The following is a 27,999-nucleotide window of genomic DNA, read 5'->3' on the forward strand; positions in this document are numbered from 1 at the left end:
ATAACTTAATGTAAAGTATTTATTTCACCTTCCCTTATTATACATCCATGGGTACAAGTCCGGACTGCGGCTGTTTGTTGATAAATTAATGTTGTCTTCTTCTGTTTGCTTTAATGTAGGCTACTTAGTTGTGCAGCGCCCCCACCGCCAGTAAATGAAAGTATACGAACCATAGACTGTATACGAACCCTGTTAATTATGTGCAGTTATTTCACGAGTTTTATTATATACACCTCGAAACAATTACCGAGGTCCGGACCTCGGTGACCTCAATGGTGGGTTCGGCCATGATTGTCTGGTTCACTGTTACACTGCTCGTTAACCCACATATCTTATCAGCCAATCACATGGCAGCAACTCAATGCATTTAGGCATGTAGACATGATCAAGACGACCTGGTGAAGTTCAAACAGAGCATCATAATGGGGAAGAAAGGGGATTTATTTGACTTTGAACGTGGCATGGTTGTTGGTGGCAGATGGGATGGTTTGAGTATTTCAGAAACTGCTGATCTACTGGGATTTTCATGCACAGCCATCTCTAGGGTTTACAGAGAATGGTCCAAAAAAGAGAAAATATCAAATGAGCTGCAGTTCTCTGCCAAAATGTCTTGTAGATGCCAGAGGTCAGAGGAGAAACACCAGACTGGTTCAAGATGATAAAAGGGCAACAGTAACTCAAATAACCACTTGTTACAACCAAGTTATGCAGAAGACCATCTCTGAGTGCATGCAACACGTGGAACCTTGGAGCAGATGGGCTACAGCAGCAGGAGACCACACCGGGTGCCACTCCTGTTAGGCAACAACAGGAAACTGAGGCTACAATTCGCACAGTCTCACAAATTGGACAATAGAATATTGGAAAAATGTTGCCTGGTCTAAGAGTCTCGATTTCTGCAGCGACATTGGGACGCATGGATCCATCCGGCCTTGTTCAGGCTGGTAGTGGTGGTGTAATGGTGGGGGGGGGGGATATTTTCTTGGTATGCTTTGGGCCCCTAAATAGCAATTGAGCATCGTTTAAACGCCACAGCCTATGAGTATTGTTGCTGACCATGTCCATCCCTTTGTGACCACAGTGTGTACCCATCTTCTGATGGCTACTTCAAGCAGGATAACGTACCATGTCAAATAATCTCAAACTGTTTACTTGAACATGACAATGAGTTCACTGTACCCAAATGGCCTCCACAGTAACCAGATCTCCATCCTCCAACCTTTGGGATGTGGTGGAACGAGAGATTCGCATCATGGATGTGCAGCCAACCAATCTGCAGCAACTGCGTGACGCTATGTAATTTGCACCAAAATCTCTGAGGAATGTTTCCAGCACCTTGTTGAGTCTATGCCATGAAGAATTAAGGCAGTTCTGAAGGCAAAAGATGGTCCAACCCGGCACGAGCAAGGTGTACCTAATAAAGGGGCCGGTGAGTGTATAGTACTAAACAAAATAAGAGGGAGCACTGTTTCGAAACATGCCAACATGCAGAGAAAAGTTACATTATGCTTTCCCAAGTCTGGGCGTAACCGTCCCCTGCTTTTTTCAGACAACGAAGGACACAAAGGTACTGACCAGGGCTGGACTGGCCATCTGGCATACCGGGCATTTTCCCGGTGGGCCGACGTGCCTTTTGGGCCGACACGTCATTTTTTTTTTTTTCTGAAGTCCCGGCCCATAAGACGGGTAGATTGGCCCTCTGTTTAAATGTTTTTAGTAATTGACACTGGGCCGGCCCAATCAAATCTTTAATCACCTCCCCCTTTGGGCCGCTCGGTGTGCATCATTAAATCACGCCCCCAGGAGGTGAGCCGGCCGTTGAAGCCAAACCGCCTTTTTTTTCGAAAAAAAAAAAAGTTCGAGTTTGAAATGGAGAAGGCGAAGGCGAAGACGAAGGCCAAGCGAAAAGGGGGAGCAGAAAAATTGCGGCCAAGAAAAAAGCAGGCCCTTCGTGCTGATGCTGCCGCTTGTGTCAAAATAACCGACATGTTTAGTACAGGTGCAGGTCCATCTTCAGCACCCGTGGCCGATATTGGTGGTGGTGAGGAAGATGATGAGAGGGAGAGAGATCAGCGCGAGTGGGGAGAGGGAGGAGAACTCGCGGTAAGCAGAAGCTAAGACAATTAGGAAAAGATTATTATTAAGGTTATGATACTCTGTAGTTCTGGAACCCATTAATATCCCCTTGATGAAGCACTAATAAGACAAATATTATAAGAGAAACATTCGTTAGCCTACAAACTAGTAAGCTGGCTTTTTTAGGTTTTCCCTGGCAAGTTAAAATATAGCTTAATGGGACTCTGATACTGTTCTCATTGAAAGAATGTCATTATTTTGTTAACCACCATTCATGAACAATTACTGTCAGCTGGCAGCTTGTTTTGTTTAGTTTATTTACTTATGTGGTTATAAGGGCAACAGTGGTCTTTTGGGACCTGACATTTTTTTTTATAGTCAGCTTTTTGTGGTAGTTTTGATTGACAATATATAGAATGAATAATATAGAAATAGAAAAAAAAATGGAGGCACACATGTAGTTTTGACCATTAACTGTGTGGTATTGTTATGTCAATGCCTATTTGTATGGACCTCTATCAGGGACCAAAGAGGTCACCTGCATCCTTTTTGACTCTCCCAAAGCCCCCCAACTACACTCACACATGCAAACAGACACACAGACACACACACACACACACACACACACACACACACACACACACACACACACACACACACACACACTAACTCCTACCCCGAGGAATGGACGCTGGACATAGTGCCCCTCTCCACAACAAGCATTCATTTTTGTTATTTCAGTCTAGTATATAAGTTACTTTGTGTGTACAGTATATATATACAGTATATATATCTTGCTAGTTGTGTACTTTTGTAATTTATGTGGGATTTCTGTCAAATGTTGCTTCAACTCTCTTTGTAAATTTAAATCTGTCTCTTTCAAACCTATTCTCAGGAAAAAAAATAAAGACAGTGGATAGTATTTTTGGTTAAACCTGTGTTCCTTCAGTTCTGTGTGCTCTGTGAGGTTCTGAGAAACCAGCCGCCTAAGACTTGCACTATAGCCCCTTGCGTGCGTCAATCAATCAATCACATTTTATTTATATAGCCCAATATCACAAATTACAATTTGTCTCAGAGGGCTTCACAGTGTGTACAGGTACGACATCCTCTGTCCTTAGACCCTTGCAGCGCTCAAGGAAAAACTCCCCAAAACAGACCCCACAATTAACAGTGGAAAGTAGGAAGAAACCTCTGTGAGAGCAACAGAAGAGGGATCCCTCTCCCAGGACGGACAGACGTGCAATAGGTGTCGTGTGTATAGATGAAAAAGGCAATACAATTACAGCGATTAAAAAAAGGATGGTAAAATTAAATGAAAGCGTCAATGTATGTAAAAAGATGCCGTCGACTCATCCTGTAGAGTCTACAGGATGAGTCGACGGCATCTTTTGTGTAGACTCATCTGGTCCTATCTCTATTGTGTTGTCATAGAAAGGGGAGGCAGGGCACTATAGGGTCCCCCCCCCCCCCTAAATTCACTAGAAGTCATCATTTAAGGGGTTATTTTTAAAACTTTTCTTCTGTGGGGGGCATACCCCCCCAGACCCCCCTATTAGTGCTCGTCACTGTTCGCTTTGTGAGAGGGTTTGAAGGTCTAATTTCTAATGATTGATAGTTACACATACATACTTGTGGTATGTATTAGTTTTGTTTGCCCCTGGTACGTAAAAAGGATAATAATAGCGTTTTTTTTTAATTATACTGAGTTATTCTTCTTGTCAGGAACCGCTGCTATTCGTTTGTTTTATGGATTTGGGCCGGTCTGGGTCTAAATGCCAGGGCCGATTTCCTGTCCCAGTCCAGCCCTGGTACTGACTCTACTTATTATTATTCCGACCTAGTCCTATACCTTGTATCTGTGATCTGGCTGATTGTGATTCCACAATGGTAGTATGTGCAGTTTTTTTTCTTCCTATGGTCCTAGAGTAAAAGCATAAAAGACGTTAAGATATGTAATGTATAGAATTCCTGAAGATATCAGACAGATACACATTTGACCGACTGTCCCCGAAGGCACCGTGGAAGACGCGCCTTACGTAGCAGTCACGTGTTTGCGTCAACAGAAACAAACATGGCGCCGCGAAAGTGAGGAAAACTCTGATGTGAGTGTGATGTTTCTACTCCGATTATTATGCGGTTTGTTGTTGTTTCACGTAGCAGTTTGACAAATAAACACACAAATGGAAGACGTTTAAAGGAAGCTTTACCGATAATTGTGTGCATTTATCTGATTTCAGTCGTTTTGGGCTTCTCATTTAGTCTTTTTATTTACACTTAAGTTGTTATTGTTTAAGGTCCAAGTTCGTATGTCCCAGACAGATGAGAGGGGAAAAAAAAGACAAGTCATCTTCATCTTGTTCTTCTTCTTCTTCTTCATCGTCATCATCATCATCAGGTAACTGCTCCGACAAAAGCACGTTTTTTAATCAGAATCCTTAGTTCATGCCCATATTAGTAAATAATAATCTTTAAAAAATAATAATTGTGTCTTATGAGGCACACCACTTGATTACCGATATAGCCTATCGTAAATTACTTTTACAAAAATATTTTACTAGAAGAGTGTAATGTTCTTATTTGTTTAAGAGTCAACACGGTGTCTTATTTAAAACAAATAAGAACATTACAAAGAGTATATTAGTATTTTCCACATCTTCAACGTCCTGTATTTTAGTGTTTCTTTTCCATTTTATATGAATATCTTCAGGAGAAATCTACAATTGATTTCACATTTCATGTGACACAGTTACTCCAAATTGTATTTATGTTTTTATTAGTTTACTTATACTCTACCATCAGCAAAAAAGGTTACCTGACATATTCACACTGTCTAATTATTATTTATTTGACCCCCCATTTAAAGGTGGGGTAGGTAAGTTTGAGAAACCGGCTCGAGATCGATAGAATTTGAAAATACACAACCGGAGAAAATCTGCCACTTCCTTATAGAGCCCCTCCTCCAACACACACGAACGCGCACATGACCAATGAGGGCACGAGATAAGTTTGTGCACAGATGGAAGGCTGACAGGCAGGTAGGCCATCCAGTTATTTTAGCCGGGCCGGCTAAAATGATTGGTCGTACTTTTTACAGTATTACGGCTTCCACAGATGACATTTCTTTTATGGATTTTTTGTCAAAGCACTTAAGATATTCATTGCTATCGGGACGTTAAGAGCATTCCATGGAATATAACAAAAAGTGTATCTCGAGCCGGTTTCTCAAACTTACCTACCCCACCTTTAAATTATTTGGTAAAGAATTCCATAGTTTAACTCCAACTACAGATCAATTAAGCCTTGTATAATTACACTGTACAACTATTTATATTAGATTTTATTACAGATTGTATTTTTTTTATATGAAAATAGTAATACAAATGTTTTGTTTTTTCTGTCACCTTAACTCTGGCCCGATTGAACACCAGCGCAAACGCTTGGTGTTGAGAAACTGTATTTGAAACTACTGGATTATGAGGAAAATTTAACTCTTGAAGTCTCTTCTGTGTCTTTTTTTGTATCAAAGTTTCTTAGGAGCAGACCAAGATGGCTCTAAGGAAGCAAATACTGAAGGATACCAGCGACATTCCCTGTGGAAGCCAACAGGTAGACAACAACTCACAGGAGGACGACGACGACGAAGACAACAATGTAAGGAAATGTGAACATTAGTTAGAATTAGCTGAGATAAATACAGGTTCATATGTCTAAATCCAGCGTCACTGAAGCAGTTTTTAATAGTACATTAGCAGGTGGAGCTCGGGGATTAGACAATGTTTTTATTTTTCATTTACGTTGCAAGCAGCTGTTTTCTACCCACATTTTCCTGAATTTAAATTAATAGTTGGATTAAAGCTTGACATTTTTCTCTGCAGGTTTCCTGTAGTTTCTATTTTATCTTATCTTAAACACTCTTTTAAAAAACAAACAGATGTGATGATTCAGTTGTGGCTAGATAGTCAATTGTGAGTGGTGGTTTTATGATAATTTGCATGCTAAAAAAAGACAATGAGTTACACCTCGGAAGACACAGATCCAGAAAACCTAAGACTTCCACGAAATTAACCGCACTAATTCTGTTTGTTTGTTCTTCCAGGAGGAGCTCTTGTCATCATTAACAACAAAAAAACGCAAGATAGAGAGGGAAAACAAATCCAAACAAGGTACATCACAGTTAGGGTACCAACGTCATTTCAAAAACATTGAGCGTATGTGCGGCGTAAACATTGGGTAAGATTGAACAATTGAAGAATGGCAGATATAAAGTGAATTGAGCTAGAAATGATCAAAATAATTGAAACACACACATGTTATTACTGTGACAAACAAAACAAAATACTACTGCTACTATTAATTTTCTTAAAATTATGGATTTTTCACATTATCTTGTAATAACATTCATTATTGAAGCTCCTGAATCTCTTTGAGATGCTATGTCATTCTCAAAATTGTCATGTATATCGACAAAAGTAAGAATCTAAAACCATTTTCTTTATCAATATGTGATAAAAACAACCCTGACTTCTGACTCGTGTCTCTGTTGTCCTCAGAGATGACGGAGGAGGAGATGATGGACTTGGCTCTGCGTCTGAGCGAACAGGAAGCCAGCGTCACGGCGCTCAGACAGCAGCAAGAGGAGGAGGCCATGATGAAAGCCATCCAAGAGAGCGTGAGTAAAGAGGAGTTTTTTTTTTTTAAATCCTCCCTTTTATGAAGGTTTTATACAGAGGAGGGAACCTTACATAAGTTTGAATTAATACATTCATAAATAAAATAAATCAATACAGCATAAGTGAATAAATGTGGAAATAAATAAATAAATACTGGAATAAATAACTAAAAGAATAAATAAATGTGGAAATAAATACTGGAATAAATAACTAAAAGAATAAATACATTTGGAAATAAATACAGGATTAATTAAATGCGACAATGAATACATTCATAAATACATTTGGAAATAAATAAATGAATAAATAAAAGTTGAAACGGAACACATATTATTATCTTAAATATGTTTCTACATTTATATTCACTCACTTCATCTAACAGGGAAAGACATGCAGAATGTACTAGAAGCTGTTTCTGTTTGTATCTGAGGATGAACAGAAAACTATCATTGTATTATTTTAGTTAGATAATAATAAATGACTGGGAAGAGGAATCAATCTTTGACACTAATTACGTCAATCTAGTTGAAATAGCTAATATAGTATCTAGATAATTATTTAATACCTATTTGTCTTGTTTGTTTCTCACAGATTGTCAGTCAGACACAACCCAGCCCGGCGTCCCAAAGTCAGAGCCTGCTGGACGATGCAGAGGCTTCACCCGGCGTCTGCTCCCGACGGAAACTCCTGTACTCAGGCAGGAAGACGGCGTCTGCCATCGACCAGGGAGCGTCAGCGGACATCCGCACAGCAGAGACCGACCTGAACCAAGGTGAGTCGGTCACATTACTACAGAACTACACTCTAGCTATTGTGCATATGACAAAAAAGCCTTTGAATTGAATCTTGAATCAATGTAGTCACAGAAGGAAAGTCTTCAGGGTTTATTTAAAGAAATCACAGCTTCCAAATCCACACGTCACGTGGCGGTCCACTACCAACTTAACACTTATCGACACTTTAAATTGGATTTAGTAGAATAACACATTATCACACAATCACGGGGTTGAACGCTTGCTAGTATATACAACCGTCTTGACAACACAAACATTTACTATACATATTTATACGTCTAAATGGCTCTTACAGTGAGTTTAATAAGACTTACTGTACCATTGCGATAAAGTTGTGTTTTTATTTTTTATTTTGAGATGTTTATATTTGATGTTTGTGTCTGTTTATTTTGTACTCCTCTTCAATGCCTTGTTTACATGCTACTGTAACGAAAATATTTCCCAAATTGAAATCAATAAAGTTTATCTTCAAACATGCTGTATTGTATGTTCAGGAGCCAAAGGAACTGGAGGTGAAAGTAATACCTTGAGAAAAAAGTTGAAAAGGAAAGAAGGAAGCCCTCTGCTGGAGATGCCAGATTTGTCACAGTCTCAGAAAATCTCCGCTCAGGATTCCCCCGGCAGCTCAGACTGCCTGTCAGCGCCTCTGGACTCCCCACAGGTCGGATAAACTCATTTCTACCCTATTTATCCTTAGATTGATCCGTTTATTTGGTTATCTTTTGGTTGTTAATTCAATTAGTAATCTATTCCATGTCAGAAAACGTTGCTGGTCAGTTTCTAACGTCCTTAGCCCATGTCTTTAAATGCCAAACTCAAAAATATACAATTTAGCAATTATAATTCTTATAATTTAACATATCTCATCACAAAAATCCAGAACACAATGTGATATTTTTTGCCCTGTTTCCCCACCGTCCACAACCCAAAGACGTTCAGTTACTGACACTGAGACAACTCACATTAGAGAAGATATAGACACAAATCTGAAATACATTATCAAAATATTTCACTATTGGTTTTCTTTTGACTAAATTCTCTTTTTTAGCCTTATTTTTTTTATTTGTTATTATTATTGCCATGACAGTTTATCTTCTTTGACTGTTTTTATGTATCAGAATCTGAATCAGCATTTCTTTAGAAGTCCCGCATCATGGAAATGTACAACGTTATAGCAAAAGGCAAGCAATAATAAAATGAAGACAAATAAGTACTCATCCATGGCTAAACAATTAGTAGCATCATTTAAATAAGTAAGTGTACATATTAAGGTTTGAGATGCTTTAAAATGTATGTTTTGCACCTAGAAATTATTATGTCATAGTAGAATTCCTCGTATATGTTTTAACCTACTTGGCAATAAACCTGTTTCTGATTCTGATTCTGAATCAGAGCTCCGACTCGACCCAGATCGAGGACTGCCAGCCCCCTAAATCCCCCGTCTTCCCCTCGCCGGGCTGCAGAGCCAAGGTCCTCGTCCCGCGGCTGAGCCAGGACCTGCTGCAGACCTGCAGGAGCTCAGGGTTTGTGTTGTGCTCTCAGGACACTTTGACCTCCACACGAGAGTCTCCGTCTGCTCCACGCAAGAGCCCGACGTTCCCAAAGAGCCCCAAACTCTCCAGTAAACTCTCCAGTAAGCTCCCACTGTGCAGGAGTCCTCTCTTCTCCGACCTCGATGAGGGAGACGATGGAGAGTATTTTAAAAGTCCAGTGTTTGGCTGGAATACTCAAAACAAGACGTCTGCAAGTGCCTGCAAACCCCAAGACCGTAAATCGGGGTTCACGTTTTCCTCCCAGGATAGTTTAACCCCCTCTGTGAGGTCCACTTCCTGTCCGCCCAAGAGCCCAGTATTCCCAAGAAGTCCCGGCCTTCCCAATAACCCCCATCCCTCGGAAAGATCAGCAACCTGCAGGAGTCCTGTGTCCTCAGAGACCGACGGAGGACAGGCAGAGCAGAGTCAGGGATTTTGTAAAAGCCCAGTGTTCGGCAGGACTGGACAACGAGAACATATGAATGTTGATGTGCAGACACACTCCTCGGGTTCAGGAAGTGAAGGGAATTCAACCCCTACCAGGGATCCGTCTCAGAGTCTGGTGAGTTCAGGCGCAAGACAAGTAGGACGGAATAATGTGAATCCTCGTAGCTTAATTTAAAAAAAGAAAAACATAATATTCAAAACTTCCAATGAATGATGTCGCTTAGGAGGCTAAACTTGGCTCGTCATTGTGACTCTTACCCAATAAGCAGTCGGTACTGAGGTTAAGTTTCACAATGTTTGATAAAGAAAATTATACAAACAATAACCAAAGTAGAACCATACGGTCAACAAAATGATCCGAACCAAATCACCTTCTTTTTCCAATCACACAAACCCAGAACACAACAGGTGGACTAAATACCTTAAACCATACCCAGGGGCCTCATTTATAAACGGTGCGTACGCTCAAAAGATGGCGTACGCCAGTTTCTACGCAATGTTTGCGATTTATTAAAAAAAAATGTGCGGTCCTCCACGCAAACTCTGACCCATGCGTAGCACAAAAACGGGAGAGACGAGAAACTGCGACACCGTTGGCAGAAGGGAGAATGGAGAGAAATATGTGGAAATAATACCATAAATAAAATGTTACCTCTCATTTATCAAATATGAAGAATTCATTTTCACAAATTGATTAAAGCCAATCTTTAAATGATTAAACAAACGCCTGTTTGAGACTCCTCAGTGCACACAAAAACATAACTTGGAGAAATAAATAAATACGGAAATGTTATTGATCACCCCTCGATTATGTTCTCTTGTTAAGAAATGTATTCTCATAAATGATGCGGTAAGCAGGAGGACAGAATTACTTTAAACTGACGCCGTTTTGCATTTCTATAGGTTGTATAGATACGAGCATGGTTTTATATACTATCATGTTTTATGCCGTTTGCCAAGACTTGATAAGTCGCTCGTAAAACACAGGAGGTATGGAAACTAAGAACACCATATGTGGTAAATTGTACAGCTAATATAACACAACACATTAGTTGTATTTCCTTTAACTGGTGGATTATGGATATATAGTTGCTGATCGACAGCTGGAACACAAACCACCAAATACAACAAAAATAATTCAGATCCAGTCGTCATGACTCCACTCCGGAGGGATTCCCCGATCATTTCTTACAGTTTCTCATCAAGAGGGTGTCTCCTGTCCCCGGTACAAACACACTGCCTGAGGAAGGCTATGTGTATTTTTGTTGTCATTAACCTTTTTCGGACCACTTATTTATTTATTTTGGTGACGATCCGACCTCCATGCTGCTACTCTGGTTCAAACTGCATCCACCAAACAATATGATTTATCTCGACCTCCCCAAAATAACCAAAATCTGACACGGTGTGAGATGTCTTTTTTAGCTGTTCTGTCGTCATTTCCTGCGATCTTCTTCATGCAGTCAGTCACAATGAATGAATGAATGGGCGTTTCTTTGACTATTTATAGGCAAATATGGGCGTTACGTGAAGCCCGCAAAAGCTGCCCCGCATTTCGAGTCGATTGTGATTTATAAAGGGAAACCGGCGTAGGACGTGCCGCACGCAAGTCCTACGCCGGTACGCAGTGTTTTATGAATCGGAAAATGTCTGCGTATTTATTTGCTTTGTCCTACGTAAGCAACCTTCCCACGTGAATCCTACGCAAGGCTTTATAAATGAGGCCCCTGGTGACAATTGCTGGAAGTAACTATTTGTGGTGTAAACAAATGATGATAATAATTGAATCAGTCAACAACGGCTACTCCTACATTTTAATTCTAAAAACAAATCTAATACCACACTGGGACATTTATTTTACATGTTTTTTCATCGTGTTTCAAAGCTGTGTTACTGCACAGTTGCAGATAAAGATACAGATACACTATTATTATTAGATTCATATTATTTATAGGATTAGATTTCAGTGGTTGATTGTTTCTGAATATTTCCAATAACTCCGGAGCGTACAAAATGTATTTAGATAGATGTTATCACAGCATTCTTTTTATCTAACAAAATCGACTTTTATTGGTTGGTTGATGTTTAGCCTTTGTTGGTGAAGCTCTAAAAAATACTTTTATTATACAGTGATAAATAACTAATAAAAGGATTACTCACTATCAGCTTCATGTCAGCAGCAAGTGGTCCAATGCTGTTATAGAGCCTATTTTTGTTTGGTTTATTTTATGTTGTTTATATTTAAATACTGAATTAAATTGTATGGGTAGCCTCGGGTTTAGATGAAAGTGTAATTTGCTCTTGTTGTTTTAAAGTTGTAATATTTAAACATCTGTTCTGAAAACTTTTTTTTTTTTTCTTGCTTTTGAATATAGGACAGCAAGCCAGACCACAATCCAGATCTCAGGTTGAATAAGGCATTTCTGTCAGGTACAGTGAAACATCATTTGGAGGTTTATTTTCCTAAATGCTTTTAATGTCCGGTCAGGAAAAGTCAGAGCCTTTTCTTCAGTGGCTCTCTGTTTTGTGGTTTCAGATAACACAGAGCATGAAATATGTAAAGAGGGAAACTCGGCAGAGTCGGAGCTGACCAGTGATATGGTGTTACTCTGGTCTGGAGAGGACAACGACGTCACGGTACAGAGCCTTCCTCCCTGTTGCAAACCAGAATTCAAATGTTGTCCAAAATATATAGACTATATATAAAACTGTAAAAGCTGTGTTATCAAATACGTATGCTCCAGATTAAACTTAATTTGCTGGCAAAAGAGGTCAAAAGCTCTCTTTTAATAGTAAAGGTAGCTGACCCCTGTACTAGAGCAACAGATATGTATTCAAACGTGAATGAAAAGTCACCATTTCTCACATCCATCTCTCCCCTCCAGCCGACGGGGTCTCTCAGCCCGGTCTTCCCAGAGGAGAGACCTCTTCATCAGGCAGAAAGTGAGACCGCCCCCCCGAACCATGTGACCGCAGCTTCTCCAGGGACGAACAGCAGGTAGAGGAACAAACAACCTCATGAGAACACACTCTTAGCTTTTAATGTAACTTAAGCAGTCAGACACATTCAGTGAGTAACAAGCATCACTGTATACTTGTCTATTTAAAGAGTTGAGGGAGGTCTCTTTACAGTACCATAATGCTTTATTGTCTGATCAAGTCTAAAAATGTTCTGCCATCACAGCAGCTGCATTTGCAACATAAACAATGACAACTAGTTAAAACAGTAAACAAGGGAACAGCCATTTAACCAACCAACATAACATCACTAAATACAACATGTTGAAGACCCTTGACCCTACATTTGATCTGGGATTAAACTTTATATTTAATTTAAAGATTGACAGGAGTGCTTTAGTCTAACTTCATTAAATCGTAAATCTCCAATTTTATGGCAACAATTCATATTCGCTGTTCAGGACATGGCTGGGGTCATAGACACTTTTATTTGCAAGCCTCATTATATTATAACTGTTATGCTCATTATAACTCTGTTTGTTTTGGCACTCAGACCTTCTGCCTCTCCCACATCAAGCGGCCGTCAGCAGCTTGTAGCCACAGAGCGACGTTTACAGCCAATCAGCAGTGAGCCTGCAGAGGGGCCGACAGTGAGCTACTACTGGGGGGTTCCCTTCTGTCCACGAGGCCTGGACCCAGACAAATACACGCAGGTGAAGATTTGTTTAAAAAAAAAAAAAAGAAAGAACAGTTACAAAGTGTTATTTCAGGACAGTTTTTAAACCATCGTTATAGTTCCTGGTTGCATCTTAAATGTAAGGAATTATTGCTTTTCTCTGATTTCGTAACTTGGGCTCTACAAGTGTCATTTGTTTTCATTCAAAGCTTCTACTGAGGTTGCTAATGACATGGCCAAGTTTTATGCAACACACTTTCCACATCACAAAACGTTTATAGGTTGGAATATTACCTCTATCGCTGGTTCTGTAACTTATTTTGCTACACCAACCATTAAGCCACAAGAACCAACTAATATGCACTTACCATTAGTGCTAATCCTTATTTTATTTGCAGGTTTTCTCAAAATGTTGTTAAAATTGTCACTGCTCATGCAATTCATGCTTTATTTTTCTTTCAATTTATTTACAATCTTCTAAAGTTGTATGGAAACCTGGCTCATTTGGCCTTTTAATACAAATGTTTTACTGAATTACAGAAACAATAAAAAAGCATTAGCATTCGATATCGATTTCTCACTTTCATCCATCCTGCAGGTGATCATGGCTCAGATGGAGGTTTATGAGAAGAGTCTGAAGCAGGCGCAGAGGTTCCTGCTGAGGAAGGCCGAGTGGGGGGGGGGCCGTCCTGCCACAGCCGGAGGTAACATAACCATCTTAACATGAGTCTGTAACGGGTGAATTTATGGGCTTTATTATTTAGTTACTGGGTAGGATCTTGAGCCAAACAAAGGTCTGACCCTGCTACATTTTATGCTATATATTATATGCTTCATAAACAGTAAGCTCAGCTTTATTTAGTTATATAGCAGCTTTCACACAAATATGCAACATAAAGTGCTTCAAATTTAGAAAAAACAAATGACAATGGATACAACTTGCCAATCAATAAAATGTACAAAATAAATGTGTAAGAGTCAATATAATAACATTTAAATAAGAACACCATGGATCATGAAATATATCTGATGTTTAAAACGGTTCGTTGTGAGTCGGTTAACAACATTTTTTCATTTTATTCCATAGAAATCCCCTTCACCGGAGTCAGCTCCTGAATCACCTCCACAGCCGGTTCAACGAAGGTAAGGCAGCACTTCTAATACGGGGATATTTCTCTGATATAATCCTGTTAGCCATCACAATCTACAGGATACAACTACCAAATGTAAAGGGACACTGGGAGGTAGCTCAAATGCTTGTATTTTTGTACTCAAAGACTACATTGAAAGTGTTCATCTCAGATATTTAAAATAACAAACACTGCGTATATATCATTATTTACAGTCTTTGGAAAAAAGATAGACATTCAATGTCCATCATAACTTATTTCTTTAACTTCTGCGTGAAGCTGAATTATTTATAATACTGACCATCCAAACCACACGAAAAGTTAGTACAGTTATTATGCATGCTGGCATTTTATGGGCTCTTCTTCACATTATTTTCCAGTTTTAATGCACTTCAGAATCGGTGAACTATGTACAGATACAGTAAGTATTTTTGCCACTAGATGTCACTAGTTAATAATTGTCAACTCAGTTCATCAGACCAAAGTAAAAACGTAACTATCAAGATGATTGTTGGGTTTGAAGGAGCGTTTTCTTTTTGTGACACCAACATTTTTTTACATGCGACAATGAAAGCATTACATTCTCACATTTGAAAAGCTAGATGTTCAGCATATTAGTTTAAAAAATCCGTACAATGGTTAATCACTGATCAAACTAGTTGCATATTTAATGTTGCATTGTATCGACCTATGGGTGCCATTTTGTCCAGAGAGAGAACACAAAATGATGAAGTGGAACGGGTGAAGTCATTATCAAACCAAACAACATTTATTTATTTGGTTGCATTTCCAGGAGTGGCCTCAGACTAAAAGGTAAAAAAGTGTTTGAAGAAGACGATTCCTGTCCAGCCGAGGCAGAGGAGGAGGATGAAGAGAAGCAGGAGGAGGAAGGAGAAAGTAAAAAAGAAGAGAAGGAGGAGAAGAAGGCAGAAGAAGGAGGACATGTAGACACTGATGAGGACTGTGAGGTTTGTCCAGGTACGGAAGCTCTTTTCTATTGACTATCATTAAGGAGCTTGAGGTTGTTATTGTCATGAAATGTATTTATGTTGTATTTGATCGTTAATGAGAAGAGTGTTTTTTATTGTCAAGCGAACAAAAGACTGTTAAATTCTCACCAGGCGAGTCTGCTGTTTGTTTGGCTTCTCCTGTGATTATTTTTCGCATGCACAAAAGGCCTTTTATTATGAACCTGCTAACAGTCCTTTGAATCTCTTGTTTGTAACAACAGAAACCCAGCTGAGTGGCAACGATGACGACAGCACGCAAGATCTGATGATGGGAACTAGCGCTGGGGCATCGGTGAGATTAAATACCTAAATCTGCACGGCAACACGAAAGTCTTAAGAGGTTTCTCAACTTTGTTTCATTAACTCTTTGGTTTTTAAACATTGTGAAAGAGACAATTGACAACAATAGCGTTAAGGAGGATGTTCAGATTGGGTTCATTCACAAATCAACAACCTGACATGTTATTCCTGCTTCACCCTGATACGACGACATAGTTTACCTGGCAGGTTTTTTCAAAATACAATGTAAAGATGAACTTCTTTATTAGAAACATGTGTCTGCACATCACAGAAGAGAACCGTACAGAATACATTTAACATGACAACAGCTATTTTACCACTTCTTCCTCTTCATATAATGACAACATTTTTTCCTATTTGGATTTTAGTCTGAGTGTAAAATGAGTCCAGAGCGGCCGGAGGTCGAGGTGATTCTCCAGGTGGATTCTCCAGCCGAGGCTGAGCGGCAGGAGGAGATGGAGGTGGAAGGTACGGCTCACAGACTGTTAATAACAAGCAGATGTATTCACTTTGACATATTTTTCCTGTTTGCCTAAAATGTTGACTTTCCTTCCCCTCTCTAAGCTGTTCTCCCTACATTTCAATCCCCGCAATTGTTAACCTTGATCCAAATAAAGGAATCAATCATCAGGATTAAAATAATATTTGCGTTGGGTCCATTGGGTTTTGCTCCATTTTAGAGTTAAAGGTGGGGTAGGTAAGTTTGAGAAACCGGCTCGAGATACACTTTTTGTTATATTCCATGGAATGCTCTTAACATCCCGATAGCAATGAATATCTTAAGTGCTTTGACAAAAATTCCATAAAAAAATGTCATCTGTGGAAGCCGTAGTACTGTAAAAAGCACGACTAATCATTTTAGCCGGCCCGGCTAAAATAACTGGATGGCCTACCTGCCTGTCAGCCTTCCATCTGTGCACAAACTTATCTCGTGCCCTCATTGGTCATGTGCGCGTTCGTGTGTGTTGGAGGAGGGGCTCTGTAAGGAAGTGGCAGATTTTCTCTGGTTGTGTATTTTCAAATTCTAGCGATCTCGAGCCGGTTTCTCCGAAATTACCTACCCCACCTTTAAATAGTGGGAAATAAAAAGAAATATATATTTTAATAGCACAACAAGTTAACAATATATACAGTGGTGCTACTTATTTTGAACCATGGATGTGTACTAATCTGGTTTTATAACTAAGCAGGGGCGGATTTACCGGGGTGGCATGGGGTGGCAACTGCCACCCTAAAAAATAGCCTTGCCACCCCAGCTGCCACCCCAGTTGGCAGCTTTGTTTTGAAAGAAAAGTTGTGGCTCATCGGACATTTATGAGAGAAAATCTCTAATGTCCGAGTGCAAGTGAATGCAGCACAAGACGCGAGCCTTGTAACCCCTCCCCCGGCCCTGGCGCGAGCGTGGAAATATGATTGGCGGCTATTTCATTTGAACAGGACGGCGCAAAACGAGAAGCATTCGAACAAGGAATTAGGTATTTGCGGTCTACAATGACAGAGAAGAGACTGTCAAGTTTGGCTGTACTCAGCATTGAATCAAAACGCACTAAAGCTTTGGATCTTACTCATTTTGTGAGGCGTTTTGCTGAACAAGATGGTAATCGCCGCATTCAGCTGTTATAGGCATGCCAACTTGATGCTCTGCTCACGGATGATCATAAATAACTGTTAAGATGATGACCTTGTATGTGTGTATATATTTTTTTCTTTGTGGGGGTCTGCCCACAAAAAACAGTTTTAAGTCCTGAGAAAGTCGAAATAAGACGGTGTGTAAAACTTCACTGCCCAGCCAAAAAAAAGTAACCACTTTGATTTAACTAGGCCAGTAGGTAAGGGCTTTCCACTGGATAATAACTGCAGCGATGTATATGTTTTAGGTGAATACACGTTTTTTAACCCTAACTGATATAAAGTCAAGGTTGTAACTGTTTGCAATAAAGTCGTGGGGCGCTGAACTGTTCTTTTGAATCTTTTGAATTTTGATATATGATAGTAATTACTTGTCTTTCAAATTTTGAAGGAGGGTGAGCAAGCATCTTGAGGAACATTCATCATTAACTCCTCCAAAAAATGTTATATATATATATATTCAATATTAAATGGATATGTGAATCATAACAGTGATTGACAGCTGATAGGAATAATATGATTGTTAATATTATCATATTCATTCAGACAAACATCGATGAGACAGTTAATTAATGTACTTATTGCAGCAGTCAGCATAGATTTGGTACCCCTGCTGGTCTAAGAGTGAAACAAACTCATTCAGTTAAAATTCATTAAATTATGTCTGCCACCTTATATATTTATATGTAAGGCTTTACTGATGTGCCACAATAATGTCACCTATGTTATTGAGTTAAAATATCAATATTGTGGCTTTCCAAGTTAACATTGATTGATATGACTGGGATTAAATCAGCATATACTAGGGGATGCCACCCCTCAAAATCTCCTGCCACCCCTCAAAATCTCCTGCCACCCTCTTGCCACCCCATGAATATTTTTCTAGATCCGCCCCTGTAACTAAGCATGTGCTTGCTTCTTTATTTAGTCTACTCTTCTTATTTGCCTTTTGCCTTTTTATCTGCACAGCCCTTTGCTGTAACACTAGGGGTGTAACGGTATCCGTATTCGTCCCGAACCGTCATGGCTCGGTTCATGCAGTCACACAACGAATACGCCTTTTTTTTATGAGTGGGAAAAAAGTCTGTCACTTTGGGCAGTATCCACTACACTATATAATCCAGGGGGCGGTATTGCGCCTAAAAGCTGTTTGCCAGCCGCCCTTAAACAACAAATGAAGAACAAGAAGAAAACACAACAAAACGAACAAAATACAAGAAGAAGAAAAGTTAGAATGGCGATTTCAGATAATAGTCCAGCAGATATGTGAAAGAATTGTGCTTTTGATGATAAAAACATGAACTTTGGCACACTGTTAGAGCATGCCCTAAGAAAGATTTTTGGCTATAGGGCCATCGCATATTTGTCCAATGGCGCCAATGGTGGCCATTTTTAATATGGTAGTTATTTTACCAGTAGCTTAGGATCTAGACCAGGCATGGGCAAACTAAGGCCCGCGGGCCATATACGGCCCGTTGGGCTTTTTAATCCGGCCCGCCGAATATTGGTACAAAATTGTCCAAATTATAGTAAAGACCGCATTCATTTAGCCTTTTTCCTGCAATACCCGGCATTTCAGTTGATCCCACTAGATGGCGCACTCTAGACACAAATTACCTTTTGCTGGAGTCGGCAACCCACCAAATACGTCACGCTTACATTGGAGGGGGTCAGTTCACGGTTAGTAGTACAGCGAATACAAATTGTAACAAGCAGTAGCGCTGAGAAAAGGGACTAGAACGCGACCACACACTTATAAAACACACTTATATAAAGTCAGGCAACACTAACCAGCTTAGTGTGATTCTGTTTATTTTGTGTAGAAAACGGCTTATGCCACAATATGATAGCAACAAGTAGTCGAGATAGTCTGATTAGCTTCGGTTGCTATGCTAACATCACCTGTAGAATGCCAGAGAAACTTTCATAACAGCGTTGTGATGCCAAACAGCTTTCATACTGAAACACATTCACTGATGGGGATGGGGGATATTTATCAGCTGCTTGTGTGACAGTTGGACAGTGAATACTTCACAGCGGCCGCTGCCTTGAGTTAACAGTAGAATAAACTCTGGTGCACGAGCAGCACTGCAGCGGGCGGTAATACCGCTGAATCACATTAATAAACAATGCACCACGGCACTCTGGAGAAAGTAAGGTTGGAGAAGCAATTATTTAATCTAATCTGGCTTCGTATGATTAAAAACGACCCGACGCAGACGCAGATGTTGTTGTGAGCGGTGTTGCGGAGAAAATCAGCGACGTAAAACTCCGTGTGGGTCATAAGAAGGCACGTAAACGATTACGTCATGACGCAAACGATGACGCAATAACTCACCTTTGAACCTAATTCACCTTTGAACCTGCATCTGTAACAATGAGTGGACCAAAGAAAAGAAAAGTCGACAATGAGTGCCGAGTGTTTAATGAGGAGTGGACAGCTAAATATTTTTTCACCGATCTGCTACTGGCCCGGCCCGTCTGTTAAATTTTAAAACTCATAGTGGCCCCCGAGCCAAAAAGTTTGCCCACCCCTGATATAGACCACCTAGGATCTTGATTCTGGTGGCTAATCCTACATTTTTAAGGATGAGGAATGCAGTGGTACTATTTACAACATGCTAGAATGTAGCTAACTCCATGTATCTGGTATTCAGGGAACATACGCCGGAGCCTCGCAGCGGCGAAACTGTGGCGCGCTTACAGTAATTGCGCCGCATAAGCGAATAAAGGTGCGCCGCATTTGCGCTTCGGATGAGGCCCCCTCCGCAAGATGAGGCTCCCTCCGCAAGATGAGGCCCCCTCCGCGAGGTGAAGCCCCTTCCGCGAGGTGAGGCCCCTTCCGCGAGGTGAGGCCCCCTCCGCGAAGTGAGGCCCCCTCCGCGAGGTGAGGCCCCCTCCGCGAGGTGAGGCCCCCTCCGCGAGGTGAGGCCCCCTCCGCGAGGTGTGGCCCCACCCAGTCTGCGTGATCTGTGTGTAGGGAGGGACGGGCCTGCTTCCACCCCTCTTCCACATCATCAAACGTCATCCATGTATCCCACGCCGTCTTCTTGCCCCTGCCATCAAAAGATGACACAGTGTCACATCCAGTAAATGCATGGAACATTGGTAAGGCTATGCATCGATCTTGACCTAGTGATCTCGCCATTTCATGAGCTGCTAAATGCCGAAAACTCTTCCCAGCTCCAAAGGCAACCCACAGCTCAGTGATGTTGAGGGATTGGGTTACTGTGACTGCCAGTACTACCACATCCGTGTCAACTGTGCGTATTGACACCTTGCTATACCCTTCCTTCACAGCATCTCCTAGGTGCAGTAGGATGTGGATATCCTCCTCATGTGTGCATGGTGCAAATACTGATTATTTGTTTGCCAGCTGTCACACTGGTTGCCAGGAAGGAGAACAGTTCAGCCTTCTTGTCTTCAATGCGCAGAAACTCTGGCCAGTTTCCAGGAATGACACTGGATGGCTCAACGTGTCTATGAACTTCCTTCCCTCTCTTGCTGCGTGTTTCAGCCTTCAGACTTTCGGGGAAATATTCATCCCACACGACATCGACTCTGCTAACATGCTCCAGCTGAGAGCATGTCAGTATGGTGAGAACACTTTCTGCACATAATCAAAAAACGTCTTAGCAGCACCAGGTCATAGCATGTTCATAAGAGCAGCTCCATCAAGGATGATGACCTGTACTGTGGGGTGAGATGCATTCTCTTGTAAAGAAATCTGGTCCTCCAAACAGCCCACCAATCTGACTGGGTACCAGTTCTCAGCTTGCCCATTTGTGACAATGATGGTGGCCTTTCATGAGTCTTCTTGAGCATGGGGCCTTCAGGCGCTGCAGGATTTGATCCATTATGGTGTCGTGTGTTACCAATAGTTTTCTTGGTGACTGTGGTCCCAGCTGCCTTGAAATCATTAACAAGTACCTCCCGTGTAGTTCTTGGCTGATACCTCACCTTTCTCATCATCATCAATACCCCACGGGGCGAGATCTTGTGTGGAGCCCCAGACCGAGGGCGATTGATTGTTGAGTGATGCCCATTTTATTTTTTTTTCATCTCCGAATAATCGCACCAACAGTCTCCTTCTCCCCAAGCTGCTTTCTGATGGTCTTGTAGCCGATCCCAGCCTTGTGCAGGTCTACAATCATGTCCCTGAGGTACTTTGACAGCTCTTTAGTCTTGCCCATGGTGGAGAGGTTGTAATCTGATTTATTGATTCTGTGGACAGGTGTTTTTTATACAGGTAATAAGTTGATATTAGGAGTACTTTCTTAAAGGAAGAGAACTTATTTAACCGGTCTGTGGGAGCAAGAATTATTGTTTTTTGCAAGGGGATCAAATACTTATTTCCCACAGTTAAATGCAAATACATTTGTATCTTTTATATAATGTAATTTTCTGGATTTTCTTTTTTATATTCTTACTCTCACTGTTAAAATAAACCTACCATTACAATTATAGACTGTTCATTTATTTGTAAGTGGGTGAATAAAAAAAATCGGCAAGGGATCAAATACTTATTTCCTCCACTGTCGGTGTCATACTGGTCCTGTCCAAGTTTCTCAATCTGGTTCAGAGTGTCAATGACTGCTGCATCGGCAAGATCTCTAGTATCCAGTACAAGAAGATCTACAATGCTCTTTTCACAGCATGGATTGCCCATGTCTTCTTTAGCACCAGTTAGTGCTTTAACATCTCGTGCAAATGCCATTTGTGCATGTTTGGTCTGCTCATGGTGCCGGGTGTCAGTCTTCTTTCTCTTCTCAGTGGAGGCCTCAAACTCTCCAACCACACATGCCATCTCGGGGCCAGACAGCATCCATCATCGCAGAGCTGCAGGGTTCTCTGTCAGCATCACTATCACCTTTCACGGAGGCATTGTTCTGCTCGTGGGCTTGGTCAATGGCAATAGCAGAGAAGCTGCATGTCGTCTTCTTCACAGCCTTTCCTTTCAGAAACTGCCCATGGACATCAGGATGGTTATCTTTTAGCACAATCATGTCACGCAAGTGGACTGGTGTCCATCCGGCATAGTGGGTGTGTCCCAGAGCAAGGAACCAAGGCACAATCTTGGTCAGGGCATTTATATAAAGTAGGAAGTCAGCCTCTCTTATTGATCGCACATAGATCATCAACTCTATTTCCAGCTACAGGATGATAGACCAGAAGTGGAACTGGGGACATGACACTGCTCTTGTCCACCCGCTACCCCTCCAGGAGCTTGCCAAGTACCTTGAGTGCTGCCATCTCAATGTGAAACCCAACAAACATCACAATAAAATTATCTTCACCGTGAGTTGCTGGCCAGCTCCACTGGGTTTGTTTTGCCACAGCGTATAGAGGTTGATCCAGAGTAATGATTGGTATCTGACAAGGGATTCAGAATCTCCAATGCCTGCCTTACCACATCCATGGAATGACGAATCATGGCCACAGATTTGGCCTGGTCGTAGAAGAGGGGATGTAGAGAAGTGAGTGTGACAGTGCTCTCTGGTATTGTATGACCGCACTAGCAGCCAGGAGTCAGTCAATCAGGCACGCAAGCAGCTCTTCACCCAGAAAGATATAACAATTGAAGTACTCCCCCCAACATAAGCAGCATTGATTCAGCACACAAAGAGAGCTGCCTTCCAAGCTGGTCACTGCTGGGGACAGATGATGTTTGCAGCCCCTGAACTCCCATCCCCAGGTGACTGGATGCAAAAAGGGGTGCAGTGGACAATTTTCAAATGTGTCAAGGCAGCAATTCAGTGCACTGCTCTTACTGTGGGGGACTGTGTTTTCAGAACTAACTCTGCATTTAGTTGAAAACCTGTAATATTACATATATATTATGTAACATGTATTACTTCACCATAATAAATATGTTAATGGTTTTACTGTGTATTTTGTTCCCTGAATACCAGATACATGGATTTAGCTACATTCTAGCATGTTGTAAATAGTACCACTGCATTCCTCGTCCTTGAAAATGTAGGATTAGCCACCAGAATCAAGATCCTAGGTGGTCTAGATCCTAAGCTACTGGTAAAATAACAACCAATGGACTAATATGCAATGGCCCTATAGCCAAAAATCTTCCTTAGGGCATGCTCTAACAGTGTGCCAAAGCTCATGTTTTTATCATCAAAAGCACAATTCTTTCAGATATTTCACATATCTGCTAGACTATAACACAGAGGAGCTAGAAGACCCACCTGCTTCTTTTAAATCAGCTGTGTGGGAACATTTCGGGTTCCCTGTGGACTACAATAACGATGGAGTACGAGTGGTGGATCGGACGAGGACGGTGTGTCGGCGTTGTTAGACAGCGGTGCGGTATGCTAATGGTAACACAAGCCAAACATGCTAAATCATATCAGAAGGCATCACCCAGATTTGCCAATCACCAGAGCCCGGCAAAAGACAACAGCAGTTCAACAGCTTATCCCCGCTGTTTTTAAGAAGCCAATAGACATGAAAGCGAGAGACCAAAATAAATAACGGAAGCTATTGGCATATATATTTCAACGGCAATGCACCCTGGAAACAATTTCTTATTATTTATTTTTGTAATATTTTCAAGACATTCTTTTTAGTTTTACAGCTTGATGAAACCTTTTTGTTTGACATCAGCCATTATAGATAATATGGCCATCTGAGTGTGTGTGGTACTGTTAGTTGTTGTTTTTTTCACTGTGTAATACAGTTAATTATTCAAAATGAAGTTCCTTATTTGTATACTGAAACTTGCACTACTGTTCAAAAATAAATAACAACAAACCTGGAATTATGCATTTGGGACTTTCTTTTTCTTGTTGTACCGAACCGTGACCCCCAAACCGAGGTACATACCGAACCGTGAATTCTGTGAACTGTTACACCCCTATGTAACACTGTAACCTTTCAAGTAAAGGATTCCTGATTTTTAAGGTACATGTCTTTAAGAAGATAATCCTTAAAATGAGTATGTGACTTTTTTCAGCCCCAGTGGACAAAAAGACGAACGTCCCTGTTAGCAGCAGCGATGTTGGAGGACAGCATGAAAAGAGGACAGAGGAGCTGGATCCAGATGTGGAGGAGATCAAATATCGAGTGCTTCAAAGGTCGTCGTCTCCTGAACTGGAACCAGCCGCCCCCCCCTCTGAAGACAGAGTGGACTGTCCCATCTGTCAGAGCTCCTTCCCGCTGACGCAGATCGAGAGGCACGCTGCGTACTGCGACGGAGAGGAGGGCGCGAGGAAGCCGGAAAAAGACTGTTTCCAAGGGTGACAAGAAACTATATTCTGTTAACACACGAGGTCTCTTTCAAACATTTTTTTATTATATTCTGAAGCCCTCATATCAACTTTCACACAGGTAAATGCAGTTCAAAGGGCTTCACAGCTGGCTGACAAGGGGATGAAGCACCCACAAAAATATATTTCATTAATATTTAGTTGGAAGGAAAAACAGGTTCTGGAGGCAAAGTCATTTCTGCTGAGTAGGAACGTTTTTGTGATTTGTTATTCATTTTTCTTGTGTTTATCACATTTTAAATATTGCTAGATATTCATGACATACATTTTCAACAATATCACATCGACTTGCTCTTCTATTTCAAGCCCATCTGTTTAAATGTTTTTCTGGTATGTCTATGATGTGCAGTAACATTTATAGTCAATGTAATCTGCAGTTTTAGATGAAAAGGGAACAGGTTTTTTAATGCCAGAACTTCTTTATCGTCATGTAACTGTTAACGTCTTGTTTAAAATTATGTGATTATTAATGCTTTAAACATCCCCTTCCTCTCCTCTCTATAGTGTCATTGAAGCCTCGTAGGAAGAGACCAAGGTTAGCCGAGGCGAGTTCTGCAGAGACCGGCGAACCCTCCAACACTGGCAAGTAAGTAGGTACGACCTGTGTGTATTTACAGGGACAGCTCAGTGTTTTCAGACACGTTGTTGTTTTCTGACTGGGTTTTATTTTCCACAGGATCCAAGAGAAATGTTACATCTGTCAGAAAGCTGTTCCCCTGAGAGACTACAGCCGACACACAGAGCTCTGCATCCAGAGGCAATCCTTGAATCGTCAATCCAATGCAGCCGTAAGCGCACACACACACACACACACACACACACACACACACACACACACACCCACACACACACACACACACACAGAAATACAAGAGTGATCTACTGACAATATGATTACATTTCAATGGTTTGAGATGCAATAACATGCAACAAAAACTTTTCATGTATTGGATCTGACCAGTTTTTTGATAATATATATTTGTTGTCATATTTCTGACCTTCAGAAGGGAAATCTGCTGTCGGCTCTGGAGAAAACAGAGAGCAGAGATTCAGGTGAGTCTGAAATTAAGTGTTAATTTAATTAAGTGGCTGCAGTCATGCTGACACTTGTTCAAAGTACTTGGCCACAGTGTTTGTAGCTAAATGCCTACGTCAGCAAACCAACCTGCTGATGTTGGGTACATATACAGGGTATTATTTAGAATCTTAGTTTAGCGTGTAAGCATGCTAAACAAATTGGGCCTTTCAGTGTCTAGTTTATTTCCTCTAGCTCCATAGTAAAGGTTTTTGGTAAGAGAAACACAACCTTACTCACCTGAAGCCAGAAACTGAGTTGGAGCTTTAACTATACATTTATCAACAGAAAATGTATCTGCACACTTCTTGATAGTCAAATTATTCATCTTTTAGAATTTTTAACCTGTAAAATGTGAGGATTTTGCTACTTCTCTCGAATTTATCCAGTTGAAAATGTAATATCTTAAAAAAAAACGATGTGAAGATGTCAACTTGTGGTCTACCAGGCGTTATCAAGACAAAATACAGTAATAAAAAATAAAATTGTCTGAGCAGTTTATAATAAAGTTTGATGGCGTAGCCCTCGTGATGACCCATAGCGAGTCCCTGATTCAGAACTTTAATATTCTGGTTAACACATCAAACTTTGATCCCATGACCTTCTTTTTTAACTATCCGATCATTACCTACAGCGAGAAACGCAAAAATGGAAAGAATCATCAGTAAACCATTTGATTTGTTTCTTATTTCACTGGCTTCTTGTTGTTTCTTCACAGAGGCCGTGCCGTCTGGATCCAAACTCCCACAGAGGTAAGACATCCTATTCAAAACAGTTTATGAATCAAGTTACATTCATCTTTTTCTTATCATTTGTATGTATTGGTGAATGATAGAGGGCTTGGATTACTAATCCCTTTGCACAGATTCACATATAGAGATTGTTATCTACCTTGTGACCTCAGAGTGGCTCTGTATGCTAAAAAGTTAAGGCCCTTTTAAAATAAAAACAAGTTCATTAGAGCCAAATAAAACAAAATGTAATGCACCTCTGTGACATTTGACTGATATAAATAAGTTAGGGCTGTACCCGAATATCCGAATATTCGTACGTTGGAGTACTATTCGGGTTTCAATTTCGTTATTCGGATATTCGTTTTGTTTGTTTTTTCGTTTTTTTTTCCCGTTTTTTTTTCAAATTGAATTTATTGAAATCTCCAATATCAACGTAAGAGCTTGTGCCTCTTCGGGGGGTGCTAACACTTAACCATAAACGTTATCGTTTACTTTCTCCGTCTTTATATGTAGATATTACTTTTCTCCGTTAATCTCCGTCACGTTGTTTCCAAAGCAACAACAACTTCCTGTCAACTGCGCTAACTCTCCTTCAAAATAAAAGCATGTCCATAAATAGGAAGCCAAGCCAAATTACACTTAAAGGTCCCATGTCATGGCCATTTCCACTGATCATAATTCCATTGTTGAGGTATACTAAAATATATTTATACTGTGCAATTTTCCAAACTCACATTGGTTTCGCATACAGCATCTCTGTCAAGTATGTGTATTCAGCAGTATTCACTCTCTCCACTAAACGACTCGTTGGAGCTCTTGCCCCCCCCCTCCCTGTGAGCCTAGTGTGCTCCGATTGGTCAGCTCGGCCACTCTGTTCTGATTAGTCAACCACCAGAGAGGCTCCGCCCATGTCTAACAGTGCTTTTTTCGGCTCGCTCTCGGAACATCAGTCTTATAATGGCGTCGGTACAGCCGTATATTTTATACGCTAACTAACCGAACTGTACCTACAACTGTTGTTATAGAAGAGTAAGTTATTTTTTACCTGTAATAAACTACTACTGTTTGATGAGAAATCAAATCATGGTTTGCTATATATGAATGATATGTTATAGGAGCAAATAATTCAGGGAAGAAAGGATAGGCCTACTAAGTATTTCCATCAAACTTTATTTTTAGAAATGTACAAAATGAACATGCGTAAATATACATATATACACTGTATATCATCCATTCCTCCCCTTATAGGCGTTTTCGGCATCTTGCCTATCGCAGCTTTGTAAGCGGCTGCCGGGGCTTTTTAGGACGAGGCATCAGAGTGGGTCATCCCGTGTGTGTGTTGTCCGCCAGATACGCCAGGAGTTTCCTGATCTGGCTGGACGAAATCAAATGCAAATCACACAATATTAGAGAAACTTAGTTGTTTTAGATTCGTTAGTAGTAGTTGTATCTATCTAATCTATCTATCTAATCAACACAGTTAGCTTGAGGTAGCCTAGTTGTTTAGCTATGTAGCATACACGCTATGAACGGTAGCTTGGTAGCATACACGCCAGGAACGCCAACTATAATGTACTGACCGTACGGTAAATCACCCTGAGTATACTGTCTATGAGCATTTCGTGTGTGAATGCAGACATTCTCCTGCTATGAGATACATGTATGTAAGGCCATCTGCTGAT

At 40.7% G+C, this 27,999-nt stretch overlaps 1 protein-coding gene across 2 annotated transcripts; it reads left to right on the forward strand.

The window, feature by feature from the left end:
• The first annotated feature begins 4,067 nt into the window (after positions 1-4,067).
• Positions 4,068-15,264, forward strand: LOC117499283 (flocculation protein FLO11-like). 2 transcript variants are annotated; one of them, XM_034151644.1, is made up of 15 exons: positions 4,068-4,181; positions 4,374-4,474; positions 5,606-5,730; positions 6,176-6,242; positions 6,630-6,748; positions 7,341-7,521; positions 8,038-8,204; positions 8,936-9,637; positions 11,898-11,952; positions 12,059-12,159; positions 12,408-12,520; positions 13,034-13,193; positions 13,755-13,860; positions 14,244-14,299; positions 15,080-15,264. In XM_034151644.1, exons 3-14 carry the CDS (start codon positions 5,626-5,628, stop codon positions 14,270-14,272), a joined length of 1,905 nt encoding a protein of 634 aa, XP_034007535.1. In that variant the 5' UTR covers positions 4,068-4,181; positions 4,374-4,474; positions 5,606-5,625; the 3' UTR covers positions 14,273-14,299; positions 15,080-15,264. The 2 variants fall into 2 exon arrangements, with proteins under 2 accessions (XP_034007535.1, XP_034007536.1); XM_034151645.1 differs by having other exon boundaries at positions 13,058-13,193.
• The last annotated feature ends 12,735 nt before the right edge of the window (positions 15,265-27,999 follow it).

This window comes from Trematomus bernacchii, unplaced genomic scaffold (genome assembly GCF_902827165.1).
Source record: "Trematomus bernacchii unplaced genomic scaffold, fTreBer1.1, whole genome shotgun sequence".
In the NCBI taxonomy this organism is placed as follows: Eukaryota; Metazoa; Chordata; class Actinopteri; order Perciformes; family Nototheniidae; genus Trematomus; species Trematomus bernacchii.

Coding starts and splice junctions, on each gene's coding strand:
- LOC117499283 (XM_034151644.1), top strand. CDS start 5,626: ATGGCTCTAAGGAAGCAAATACTGAAGGATACCAGCGACATTCCCTGT. Junction 6,749..7,340: donor TGAAAGCCATCCAAGAGAGC/GTGAGTAAAGAG, acceptor TGTTTCTCACAG/ATTGTCAGTCAGACACAACC. Junction 13,194..13,754: donor ACCCAGACAAATACACGCAG/GTGAAGATTTGT, acceptor TCCATCCTGCAG/GTGATCATGGCTCAGATGGA.